Source organism: Ciona robusta, chromosome 4 (genome assembly GCF_009617815.1).
Source record: "Ciona robusta chromosome 4, ASM961781v2".
In the NCBI taxonomy this organism is placed as follows: Eukaryota; Metazoa; Chordata; class Ascidiacea; order Phlebobranchia; family Cionidae; genus Ciona; species Ciona robusta.
Genome location: NC_143238.1, coordinates 3,727,191 through 3,739,582, shown reverse-complemented (window position 1 = coordinate 3,739,582; position 12,392 = coordinate 3,727,191). Strand labels below are relative to the sequence as shown.

General features: G+C 41.3%; 2 protein-coding genes across 2 annotated transcripts; both read left to right on the top strand.

Annotated features, from left to right (window-relative positions):
* The first annotated feature begins 5,396 nt into the window (after positions 1–5,396).
* LOC149736746 (hemocyanin type 2 unit a-like) lies at positions 5,397–8,932 on the top strand. Its single transcript, XM_089876484.1, has 10 exons — positions 5,397–6,324; positions 6,398–6,496; positions 6,663–6,782; positions 6,845–7,006; positions 7,067–7,173; positions 7,241–7,382; positions 7,456–7,651; positions 7,712–7,844; positions 7,919–8,140; positions 8,251–8,932. The coding sequence occupies exons 1-10, from the start codon at positions 6,249–6,251 to the stop codon at positions 8,650–8,652; spliced, it is 1,659 nt and encodes a 552-aa protein (XP_089732610.1). The 5' UTR covers positions 5,397–6,248; the 3' UTR covers positions 8,653–8,932.
* A 595-nt stretch (positions 8,933–9,527) lies between these two features.
* LOC149736745 (hemocyanin, beta-C chain unit G-like) lies at positions 9,528–12,386 on the top strand. The gene is made up of 10 exons (XM_089877086.1): positions 9,528–9,648; positions 9,715–9,823; positions 9,877–10,037; positions 10,131–10,292; positions 10,464–10,570; positions 10,630–10,771; positions 10,902–11,097; positions 11,254–11,386; positions 11,457–11,657; positions 11,752–12,386. Exons 1-10 carry the CDS (start codon positions 9,528–9,530, stop codon positions 12,106–12,108), a joined length of 1,689 nt encoding a protein of 562 aa, XP_089733212.1. The 3' UTR covers positions 12,109–12,386.
* The last annotated feature ends 6 nt before the right edge of the window (positions 12,387–12,392 follow it).

The following is a 12,392-nucleotide window of genomic DNA, read 5'->3' as shown; positions in this document are numbered from 1 at the left end:
GATGTAGGATTTCTTAACGGTTTAATAACATATAAAAACTACTATAATAAAACGATTAGAACGGTAAGGATAACGCTCAAACACTATAAAGTTTTGACCAACGTAACCGAATACAACCACGTTACAACCACGTTAATCCAATACACAATACAACGTTTCTACACCATATACACAACGAGAACTGCCGATCTTATGCAATCTTTGGGCTGATGCAAGTAAAACAGAAGAAAAAGGCGCACTCGCGCCACGACGACCAATCATGCTTAGAGGTTAACAAGCGCGAGACGTATCAATTCAACACAAAAGCCAAACACAAAATGGAAGTAAATTGGGAAACAACACACCAGAACGCCACAGCAAACCACACACAAAAACCAAAACCGTTCAACGCTAAACGAAACAATACGTTACACTCCCCCACTCATAATGATCCTACTCCTGGAGGATTTTTAACAGTACAACAACAACAACAAAAAATTATAAATAAAAAACATCATCCGGGTAGCGTGTTGATCTGCGTTTTACGCGCACCGGCCGCGCACCAGCCGTGCCTTCGGAACAGATCCCATCAGTACCAAGGCTAGCTCCCCTGGCGTCTACATTGTCATTGTGCTCATCGTGCTCGTCATCGTGCTCGTCATCGTGCTCGTCATCGTGCTCGTCATCGTGCTCGTCATCGTGCCCGTCATCGTGCTCGTCATCGTGCTCGTCATCGTGCTCGTCCTCGTGCTCGTCGTCGCGCTCGTCGTCGCGCTCATCGTCGCGCTCATCGTCGCGATCATCGTCGCGCTCATCGTCGCGCTCATCGTCGCGCTCGTCATTGCGCACATCGGTCGTCGAGGGTTCCGCCGTGTGACTTAATACATGGCCCCAGTAGGGTAATGACGGTTGTGGTCGCGGTGATGGTTGCGTCTCGTCGCAACTGTTTCCATTTCTGTTTGCCCAACTTTGCCAAGGAACCGTTGTGGGCTTAAGCCTGTTGTAGTGTACCGTTTGTTGTTTGCCGTCGCTATCTTGTATAACGTAGTTGACTGGGCCATGACGTTTGATAATCTGAAAGGGGCCTTTGTATGGAAGATGAAATTTTTTGCATTTTCCAACCGGCACCGCTGGGTTAGTTAACAAAACTACGTCACCGAGATTCATTTCGACTCCGTGTTTCTTTTTGTCGTATTGATTCTTCATTCGTTCCCGTTGCTGTTCTAATTTCTCGCGAACTACTTCTTCTGCCAATAATAGTTGTGCCTGTAACTCTTCTAAATTTTCTCCGGCTGTGTGGTTTAGTGTCGGATTCATCAAGTCTGCTGGGAGACGAAGTGTTCGACCTGTCAACAGAAAATGAGGTGCGACGCCAGTGCTCTCATGCTTACTTGAATTGTAAGCGGCTACCACGGCTGACAATGCATTGTCCCAGCCCTTCTCGTCCTTTTGAACGTAGTTTCGGATCATGGCAGTTATTGTTTTATTATTACGCTCAACTCCACCATTGCATGCCGGATGATAAGCCGTGCTGCGAGTTTTATTACTCCCCATGAGTTGAACGAACTCCTGAAACAATTTACTCTCAAAATTTGTACCTCGATCCGAGTGTATAGTTTCTGGCACTCCATGTACGGTGAACCATCGATGGTACAACAGGCTTGCTGTCTCCTTCGCTGTCTGTCGACGCATTGGCCAGGCTCGTACATACTTGGTGAACACATCACAGGCGACGAGTATGTATTGGAACCCTAGTGATGTCATTGGGAGGGGGCCAAGGACGTCAATCTCGATCCGCTGCAACGCTCTTGTTTCCTGTGATGGTACTAAAGGTGCGGTTAAATTTTTGGTCGGTCTTTTGTTCAGTCCACAGGTTTTACACTGCCGACAATAGGTTTGAACATACTCTCGCCACTGTGGCCAATAAAATCGTTCCGAAATCTTTCCCAGAGTCTTTGTCATTCCCAGATGTGCCCCACCGTGTGCTACATCGTGAAGGGAAAACAAGATTTTCGGACGTAATTCCTGTGGTACTACAATTTTATCTGTTACACAGCCGGGTATGGTACTGACATCGCCTCTTACGTATATAACATCGTTTTCGAGTCTTAATTTCTGAAACAGGGTCCAATAATGACGAGATTCTGAGGGTAGTTTTTTAACTTTACAGTATTTGGGTCTGACTCCACGTTCTAGCCAGCTAAAAACCGGGGCCAGACATTCATCGCTACGCTGGGCTTCGCGTAATTCGGTCAAAGGGCAGCCCCATGAAGTAAGTAAATCAATTCCACATACCTTGCGAATTTCATTTTTGTTGCTTGATATCTTTTCCTCCTTGACGTTGTACGGACAGTTGTCGTCCTCGTCTCGTCGACTCAACGAATCAGCGTTCTTGTGTTTGACTCCTGGGCGATGTACAATCTCGAAGTTGAATTGGGCCAAGTATTCTACCCAACGGGCACATTGCGCGTAGATTTCCCGAGATTTCCATAGCCATCGGAGAGATGCGTGATCTGTTCGTAGTGTAAACTTCCGGCCTAAAAGATAGCATTTAAATAGTTTTGTTGCAAAGATTACTGCGAGTAACTCCTTTCGCGTGGTAGAGTAGTGTCGTTCTGCTTTCGTGAGTGTCCTGCTACCATATGCCACCACATGTTCTTTCCCGTCAATGACTTGTCCAAGCACGCATCCCAGGGCGTGGTCAGAAGCATCTGTGTCTACTATGAAAGAACGAGAAAAGTTAGGGTATTGCAGTATAGGGGCTACAACCAGCATATCTTTTAGAGCGGAAAATGACTGTTGACATTCGTCTGTCCATTCGAACTTGCGTCCTTTCTCTGTAAGCTTATGCAACGGTGCGGCAGTTTTTGCATAATCCTTTACAAACTTCCGATAATACGAAGTCAAACCAACAAACTGACGTACCTGTTTCACTGATCTGGGTACCGGCCACGAAGCTACAGCTACAATCTTGTCCGGATCACAGGCTATGCCATCTTTAGAGACAATGTGTCCAAGAAATCGAACCTTTTCTTCGAACAGGTTGCACTTCGATGGTTTCAGAGTGAGTCCCGCATCTTCGATTCGGTTCAGCACTTCATCTAATCGTTGTAAGTGTTCATCGAAATTGCGTCCATACACAACGATATCGTCCAGATAGGCCAACACTCCCTTCCATTCCATACCTGTTAATACTATTCGCATAAGATTTTGAAATGTGGCTGCGGAATTAGAAAGGCCCATTGGCATTACGGTAAATTCAAACAGTCCCGCGTGACTAGCAAACGCGGTTTTCTCTGTTGAATCTGCATCCATTGGTATTTGCCAATAGCCAGATTTTAAGTCCAGCGTTGAAAAGAAAGTGGATCCGGCCATTTCGTCCAAGCTGTCATCGACGCGTGGTATAGGGTAACTGTTTTTCTTGGTTACCTCATTTAGCTGGCGGTAATCAATGCAAAAACGTGGCTCACCCGACTTTTTCCTCACCAAAACAATTGGACTTGACCACGGAGAAGTTGAAGGTTTTATCAAGTTCTGACTTCTCATTTCCAAAATTATATCCTCGATCTGCTGTCGCGTGTGGTGTGAGGTTCTTCTTGGGGGCTGCCTTATCGGTCTTGCGTCTCCCGTGTCGATGTTGTGTTTTACCCAGTTCGTCTGACCTAAATCTGTGCTCGAAACAGAAAAAGCATTGGTATGGTCGTGCAACAGGCGTTCTACGGCTTTCCTCTGTTGTTCATTAAGTTTGTCACTGAGGTTCACGCCGTCGACCACCAACTTATGTTTAGTTACAGCAGATTGATTAAGGTGTTTGCGGGAAACTGATGCGACACTGCGCCTTGGAGCGTTTCGTTCGTACGCGGTTTCTCTTTTGTTACATCCTAGTACTACACAAGTACTAGGGGGACAGTCCGACACATCACCATACGCAGATATGGGAACAATGGATGCAATCCGCACTCCATTCGGTATACACACAGGATCATTCGTAAAATTTGCCAATTTTACATGTACTTCATTATTTTTAACTGTCGTAATACCGTTGGCCGTCAATAAACCGAACCGAGAGCAAAACTGCTCGTTTCTTTCGACAAACGCCGGGAATTCTGGTGTAAGTTCATTATTTACTCCATGTCGACTGAATAAAGCACGTACTATTACCTCTGTAAACGCAGGAACTTCGACTTTTTCAGTTACACATACTTCATGACACTCCGGGATATAAGGTTTGGACAAGAGTGGGACGTTGGATTTCGGCGTAGACATCAAGTTTGATCTATAACACAAACGGCAATGATTTTGCTGCAAAAAGTCCAATCCCAGAATGAAATCGTACGAGATATCTCTCGCAACGTACACCTCGGATAACGTTTTCAAACCGCCGATAACTAGTGTTAGTTTCGTTTTACCCAGTACAGTCACCGATCTACCATTCGCACCAACGAATTTAACATTAGGAGGAAGTGGAGACAATCCGTTTTGGGGTTTCAAATCCATATATTTATCATAATGTAATAAAGTTACAGCTGAACCAGTATCTACGAGAGCGGGAAGCATCATATTCCCGATCATAACGTTTGTAAAGCGGTATAGGCTCACCGTTTCTTCGTTTCCTGTTCTTTTGGTTCGTATCTCATTTCTTGCGGAGTCAGCACGAATATTTCGTCCTGTCGAATGCACCCTGCTGTAAGGTCCTCGGTTATTGAAATGTCCATTTCTCACAACATTATCAGAGATCGTACTGTTCCTTACCCTTGGTTGTAAGTTTGGGCAAAATCTTCGGATGTGTCCGTACTGACCGCAACTGAAGCATTCGCGACCAGCAGTTGGGGTGGGTCGTGTTGGTACGTTTCCCACTCGTGGTGCTCCAGATGAAGCTAACATGCGCTTCATGTTTTCCAATTCTAACCTCATGGTGATCAAGTCCTCCCTCGTCGTGTCTACTTGTTTTGTCACGCTTTCCTTTTTGGGAACATTCGCAATAGGAGCTACTTCCAGTACTTGAGATGAGGATTCTGAATTGATTACAAGCTCCGCTGCATCCCAGAAGTCTCGGGAGTACCCTATTTTCTTTGGTATTGAATTCGCCAGTTCTTTGTCGACCAGGCCATGCACTAACGCCAGATAGAGAACTTCGTTACGCATGCTGGTTTCCTCCTCGTCCGCGTACGCGCGGGAGCCGAGATGCTTTAGGGCGTAGACAAACTCGCGCTTGCTTTCGTCTCGCTTTTGTTGGCGAGTAAACAGCTCGGAGCGCGTCTTCTCTCGGTGAGGCGTGCCGTTGATCACTGCAATAGCTCTTTCCACGATCGTTTTGTAGGGCAACTTGAAAATGCAAGGGTCTTTTCCCTGAATTTGCCATTTTAGTTCATTGTCTATTGTCGATATAAAGAGGTGACGCTTAACCTCTTCACTGGCTTTCACGCTCTCACAGTAAGAATTAAACAACGCCAAAAATTCCGTTATATCTCCGGTAGGCGAGTAGGACGGTGGTGTTATAAAAAGATTAAAAGCCATAATATCAAGGATAAAAATCGTAAAACGCTAAAAATACTCTAAAAGCGATATAAAAAAGAGTCGTCGTGGAGTCCTCGCTGTGCTGAAATACCTACAACAGTCAAGCGGTAACAGGGTCCTGGCAGGATCGCCAAAAGTTGTTACGTAAAGTGTGGTCCGGGACGCTGCTCTAACGGCCTACCGCGACTGACCAGACTGATGTAGGATTTCTTAACGGTTTAATAACATATAAAAACTACTATAATAAAACGATTAGAACGGTAAGGATAACGCTCAAACACTATAAAGTTTTGACCAACGTAACCGAATACAACCACGTTACAACCACGTTAATCCAATACACAATACAACGTTTCTACACCATATACACAACGAGAACTGCCGATCTTATGCAATCTTTGGGCTGATGCAAGTAAAACAGAAGAAAAAGGCGCACTCGCGCCACGACGACCAATCATGCTTAGAGGTTAACAAGCGCGAGACGTATCAATTCAACACAAAAGCCAAACACAAAATGGAAGTAAATTGGGAAACAACACACCAGAACGCCACAGCAAACCACACACAAAAACCAAAACCGTTCAACGCTAAACGAAACAATACGTTACACACGAAATCTGTTAATACTGGCGGAAGTGTTCCAAGAACTTTATATACAAAGTATAAGCTGCTGCCACAAAGCTGTTGAAAAGTTTTACAGTATAGCCAATGGTAAACGATCTAAAAGGGAATATTGCAGAGCGTTTGTTATAATGTCATCAAGTATCTTGTTATTTGTTGTTTCTGTTTGTATATTCAAATCTGTTCTGTTGCTTGTCATTGCTAAAGGTTAGTAAATATAAAAGTGCGGTATGTATACTTTTTTATATAATATTTCTAAATACCCGACTGTTTGTTATAGAACATAAGCCGAATTACGCAGTCACTTTTGACAAAGAAAAGTTAAAATCTAATGCGTTTCTACCCGTTATAAACGGGGTGGATTGCGACATGAGCACAGGTAAGACAAAAAAATTGCATACTTGTTTCTTAATAATTTGACTAAAATTTTAACCTATAAATTAATGCGTTGTGGTTTGGTAATCAGTGTTCACTATTGGGTTCAAGGCGTGAAAGGGTATTGGGTGGTTTTGTATTACAACACTGAATAGTCAATCTGTGTTTAGACCGGACATATTGTTGGGTAAATTGTGAGCAAGATCAGGTTGGTTACTCTGACCACTGTTGTCGTTGCGTCTGTCGTAGAGGATTCGCACTTGGAACAGATAGACGGAGCTGTATTAGAGGTTAGAAAATCTGTAATGTGTGCTATACATTGTAGATTGCTGTATTAACAAACCATTTTCAGTTTCATGGACACCATGGGAGTCGTGGACGCCATGTTTGAGCACAGAATGGGGAGGACTTGAAACACGAAGCAGACGATGTCGTACAAAACATGCAACAGATGCGACAGGAAGATGTGTGGGCGCTGGAAGTCAATCAAGAACATGCAGCAGAATAACTAAAAGTAAGACAAATAAAATAAGAAGTCACACCTAGAAAATTACTGGTTATTAATTATGTCCAGCATTTATCATTCGAAAAAATATAAGAAGCTTGACAGAAGAAGAAACGTTTGATATTTTGCAAGCATTGGCTCGTTTTAAGCAAGACAACTCCACGAATGGATATACAGTAATTATTGAAGTCAAACTAACTTAATTAAGCATAAATCAATCGGTCATTTGCTTTATGTTTATAGAACATAATATCTTGGCACGGCTGGCCATACCGCTGCCCCTGGAACAAAAAGTTTCCTGGACATAAGGATGGGCATTGCAGTTGGCACACTGACTTGAGATTTTGTGCATGGCATCGATTAATTACACTCCAGCTGGAAATGGGCAAGATTACATTTTTTTAATATTATGTTTACATTCGTTGTTGGCATTTGTTAACATTCTGTTTCAACTTCAGGGTTAAGTAAATACCTCCGGAACAAGACGTTGGGAATTCCATATTGGGATTGGACGGAAAGTGATTGGGATGATATTCCGTTTTATTTTCGCAACATAACCATCCATGATCCTTATATCAACCAAACCTACCCCAACCCGTTCAATCCTTCTGTTATGCCAGGACACAAACCAATTAACGGAATCCCATATCCTGTGTACTGGTGTATTGGTATCCGAATTGTTAATAAATATTGAATTTCCTAATTCGTTTACAGACACGCTCAAAGAGGTATGTCAATATCAGGCTTATTGGCTTCCAACTACATGCTGAGGGGTACAATCCGGTCTTTGCTGGCGAACAATTACCAGTTTTTCGATTTACAATTGGAACAAAATCCTCATAACCAGGTAGTAATAAAGGGTATATGCCTATTCACATAATGCAACTTAAAAATTAAAACAAAAACGATTTATTGGCACAGATACATGTTTGCTTTTGTAACGAAACGCAAATCGTCAATGCGACATCCAAAAAGAAACGCTGCCATTATGGAATGCCTACAACTCCATACGCAGCGTGGGACCCTGCCTTTCTACTACACCACAGCCAAATGGATCGACTTTATGCCCTTTATCGACTTTTACGGGAAAAACTAGGAATTCAAGATTGGACACAAGAAAGAATGTTTCATGGATACAAAATGGTAACAAACAGCGTCTGTTTTATGAACATGTGCTATTATATAAACCTAAATTTAATAAAAAAAACTCGTGTGAAAAAACATTTACTACAAATTATGTTTTTTTTACGTAGGCGAAACAAGTCAGTTCTACCAAAGAAAGTGTTGAAAATCTGCGAAAAGACGTTTATTTTAAGTTTAATATGCCTCTCTCGCCATTTTGCAATGTCACAATGAACCCAAACCACGTGACCGGTAGAAAGGGCACCTGGACAACCGCTGGCAGTTACCACTTCGAACAGCTCTTTGGGTATCGTTACGATAACTTTAATCTGGACAGAAAACCTTGGCAAGTTCTACTTACAGACATGAAGTTGAAATTTAAGCGTCCGAATTGGGATGAAGACTCGGCTCCGTTCGTTTCTCTTTTAAAACCAAGCTTGGGTTTAATAACGAATTACACAAGTTATCCTGTGAGTGGCACCAAGGTATGCGTCGGGAAAAACGAACAATTTTTGCCCCAAGGGCAGTTTTAACTAAACTTTAGTTTGCTGCACCAAGAAGGCCTATGAACTAACTTGTATGTATTTTAAACATATGGATTCACTCCTCCAAAACCAGAATGAAAGTTACACAGAATTTTATGTTTTTCGCTCAGTCTTCTAATTTTGACCATTATGTGTTTTTAATCTTAGCGTTGCTCTCTTGATACTTTTCTTCTGTTTTATGGGTACTAAAGAAACGAATATTAAACACAGTTCGAAGCGGTAAAAGATTGTTAAACATTAAAATACATATATGATTTTTTTGTTTTTTTCGGTGCTGACTTGTTCTACTTATGTATTAGAGGCCGAGTTTTTTACATATGCAGCAGGATGGCAGAAAGACTTGACACCTTTGGCACATAATATCAAAAGATCCGGTTTTATAAAGAATAATAAGGTGTCCCATCTTCCGAGAGTTTATCTGGGTTTATTCTGGTTGTAGTGTTTTTAAGTTGAGTTTAGGTTATATACATACACATCATTTTTTTTAAGACATATAGTTTTGTTGTTTTAGCCGAAATACATAAGCTGCTAATTCGTTTTCTGTTCAGCCATATTATCCCTGTATAAAACAAAACAGACACAGGCGATATAAATACTTGAATCGGCCAGAACGTCACGCGCGCGCAGGATATAAACGGTGCAACGGATGAAGTGCTTTAACGGAAGGCGTTCGTTGGTCTAAGTTCTAATCAGAATCTAGTAGATGCAAGAAAGGAAAATCAGCATTGTGTATAGAATGTAGAGTAATGACGCTTTACATCTTAACGGTATGTAATAGACAACGTTTCTGTGTTCAGATTAAAATGTTATTCAAAGAAACATAAATAATGACCTAGAGATGTGAATGTTATCGAATCGACATGATGACTATGAGTATTTGGAGTCGAAAACTGTGTTGTATGTTCATACTCTTGTGGGTTTTATGCCTAAGGTGTAGAATTTACGCCGCCGAATTCCACGCTGAGTTGCAACAAAATACAACAGGTATAATTACACAGCCGTTGCTGCCTTATGTGTGAACAAATTAATTAAGATTCCCTGTTTTAACAGTGGAAAATGGCGAAGAAGAAGACGCACATACGGTTTACGACGCGGATACTAAGAAACAAGATGTAGCATGGTGTAATAGCACAGCAGGTATATGTTCCATATCATTGTGGTTCGTATCATTACTTAGTATAAGAAATGTCGTTACCGGTAATGATGCGTCAGTCCGGTTCATGAAACAAAACGTGGAAGCTGTTTGTCTGCAGATCGAACTGAATGCTCAGAACAATGCCAGCATAATCGAATAAGGTACGATGATAACTGTTGTCGGTGCTCGTGTCGAAAAGGATATGGAATTGGAAAAGATAGAATAAGCTGCCTAAAAAGTAATGTGAATTGAAATGTAATGTGTATGTAGTGATGAATGTGTTAGTTTATACTGTAATTGTAGCGATATAACTTGTTTATTGGTGTTATAGCTTCATGGACACCATGGGAGTCGTGGACGTCATGTTTGAGCACAGAATGGGGAGGACTTGAAACACGAAGCAGACGATGTCGTACAAAACATGCAGCAGATGCGACAGGAAGATGCGTAGGCGCTGGAAGTCAATCAAGAACATGCAGCAAAATAACTAAACGTGAGCCACAAACGTCCGTGATTATATTGCGCACTTTTTGTTTGGCTATTTTAAGAAACCTGCTATCCACTGACGTTTCATTTTTCTGCAATCATAATGTTATTTTTACCATTGAATAGTTCCTTCTTCTTGTGACGTAATGGGTCTCCTGACTTATCTTTTTATTTTAAGCGTTTGTAGTAAGGAAAAATATCCGTGATTTGTCTGACGATGAAATGTTCGATATCGTACAAGCAATGGCTCGATTTAAAGAAGATCAGAGTAAAAAAGGATACAATGTAAGCTGTATTTTTAACCGAAAATGCTTTCTACTTTTTAAACAATTTTCATCTCTCAGAATATTATTGGTTGGCATGGGTGGCCTTTCAGATGTCCCTGGTACCGAAATATTAAAGGACATGAACACGGGCACTGTAGCTGGCATGATGATGTGAGGTTTTTCGCCTGGCATCGCTTGATCGTAGTTCAAGCAGAGACAGGTTTTGTTACTGGTCCCGATTTTATTATTTCAGTAAATAATGGCATATTGCTAAAATTTATACTTTCAAGACGCTAAATAATATAAACGGTTCTTATAATGTGATCTCTCTCACTCCCGTGCGAGTATAGGTATCAACAAATATCTTCGCAACAAAACACTTGGAATTCCATTTTGGGATTGGACTGAGGGAAATTGGGAAGATTTGCAGATTCTTATAGGGACACCAACATTTAGTGACCCTGAAACGGGAGAAGTGTTTCCTAACCCATTCTATTCATCGGTGATACATGGTCACGAACCAGTGGAGGAATTACCTTTTCCTTTGTGAGGCTTTTTAACTTTATTTATTAATCTGGGGTAAGATGGGACAGCTTTGGCACATATTATCCAAATTCCGAACGTGAATATCTTTATATACATAACATACAAATTTCAAACAAATATCTTTATACACATTTGCAGTAAAACTTGTTTTTACAGGGAAAATCAGCGATCGTACGATTTACGTGGCGTTCTGCATACTGATTTCCTAAAAAGAGGCGTTATCAGAGGGCTTTTATCAAACACTTTTCAATTTTTTGACAAGCAAATAGAAGATGGACCTCACAATCAAGTAGGTAAAACAGCGGTAAAACAGTAAAAAATTACAAAACAATTATGGCAACTACATTATTTTATTGCAGATCCATATGTGTATGTGCGTTGATTACACTTTTAATAAATGCACATACGGCATGCCAACCACCAAATATGCAGCCTGGGATCCGATATTTTTGTTACATCACAGCCAAATAGACAGAATATTTGCGCTGTTCAAACTTATCCGGGATGAGCTTGATATTCAGGATTGGTCACTTTATTCCGTTGGTAATGGGTATAAAAATGTAAGTTTAGACGCAATAAGTGTTTTATTTCATTAAGTGTAGCAATAGTATACTGGTAGCCCATTTGTTCATCATCAGTTGTTTCAACATTCAGATAAGCAGTGAAGAAATGACGTTTAAAATGAGTATGCCACTCTCCCCCTTTTGCAACAAGACGATGAATCCGAACCCTGTAACTGGAAGATCTGGTGTTTGGACAGCGATCGGCAGTTATTACTACGAACAACTTTTCGGATATCGCTACGATAACTTTGACCTTGCTGGCAAATCCTGGCGAGATTTGCTTAAAGATATGAAAGAAAAGTTAACGCGTTTCAACTGGGACGACGATGAAGCTTCATTTACCTCAACATTCGATAACCGTTTAGGATTGATTGATAAAAACACTGCTGTATCCGAACGAGAATGTGAAACTGGTGTTACATCAAGTCGATGGAAATTCTTTTTGTGATTTTAGCTAATCTGCTGCCTAGAAATAGTTTATTATTCTGCATTGTTTTTCGGTGTTTCAACTTTAGTGGGACCATATTTTGCACCAGCGATGTCAACCGCGACTCGGCCAACACCTTGTGTCTGGTGACTCAGTCGATGTTTGGATATCCGACTTTCTGTGCTTTGTAAGAGGTTTCACTGTCTGAGGTCATGTGAGACAGGAAGCTATTGTCTCACTTCGTGAATGCGTGGTTTGTTTGTTCGTTATGTGAAAAGTTTAATACACAACTGTAACCATTTAAT

What these genes read in the sequence shown, in the direction of transcription:
- LOC149736746 (XM_089876484.1), top strand. Translation starts at nt 6,249, where the DNA reads ATGTCATCAAGTATCTTGTTATTTGTTGTTTCTGTTTGTATATTCAAA. An exon ending in TACACTCCAGCTGGAAATGG is followed by an intron (nt 7,383 to 7,455) that starts GCAAGATTACAT and finishes TTTCAACTTCAG; the next exon opens with GGTTAAGTAAATACCTCCGG. An exon ending in AACGGAATCCCATATCCTGT is followed by an intron (nt 7,652 to 7,711) that starts GTACTGGTGTAT and finishes ATTCGTTTACAG; the next exon opens with ACACGCTCAAAGAGGTATGT.
- LOC149736745 (XM_089877086.1), top strand. Translation starts at nt 9,528, where the DNA reads ATGACTATGAGTATTTGGAGTCGAAAACTGTGTTGTATGTTCATACTC. An exon ending in TAGAATAAGCTGCCTAAAAA is followed by an intron (nt 10,038 to 10,130) that starts GTAATGTGAATT and finishes TTGGTGTTATAG; the next exon opens with CTTCATGGACACCATGGGAG. An exon ending in AGAGTAAAAAAGGATACAAT is followed by an intron (nt 10,571 to 10,629) that starts GTAAGCTGTATT and finishes TTCATCTCTCAG; the next exon opens with AATATTATTGGTTGGCATGG.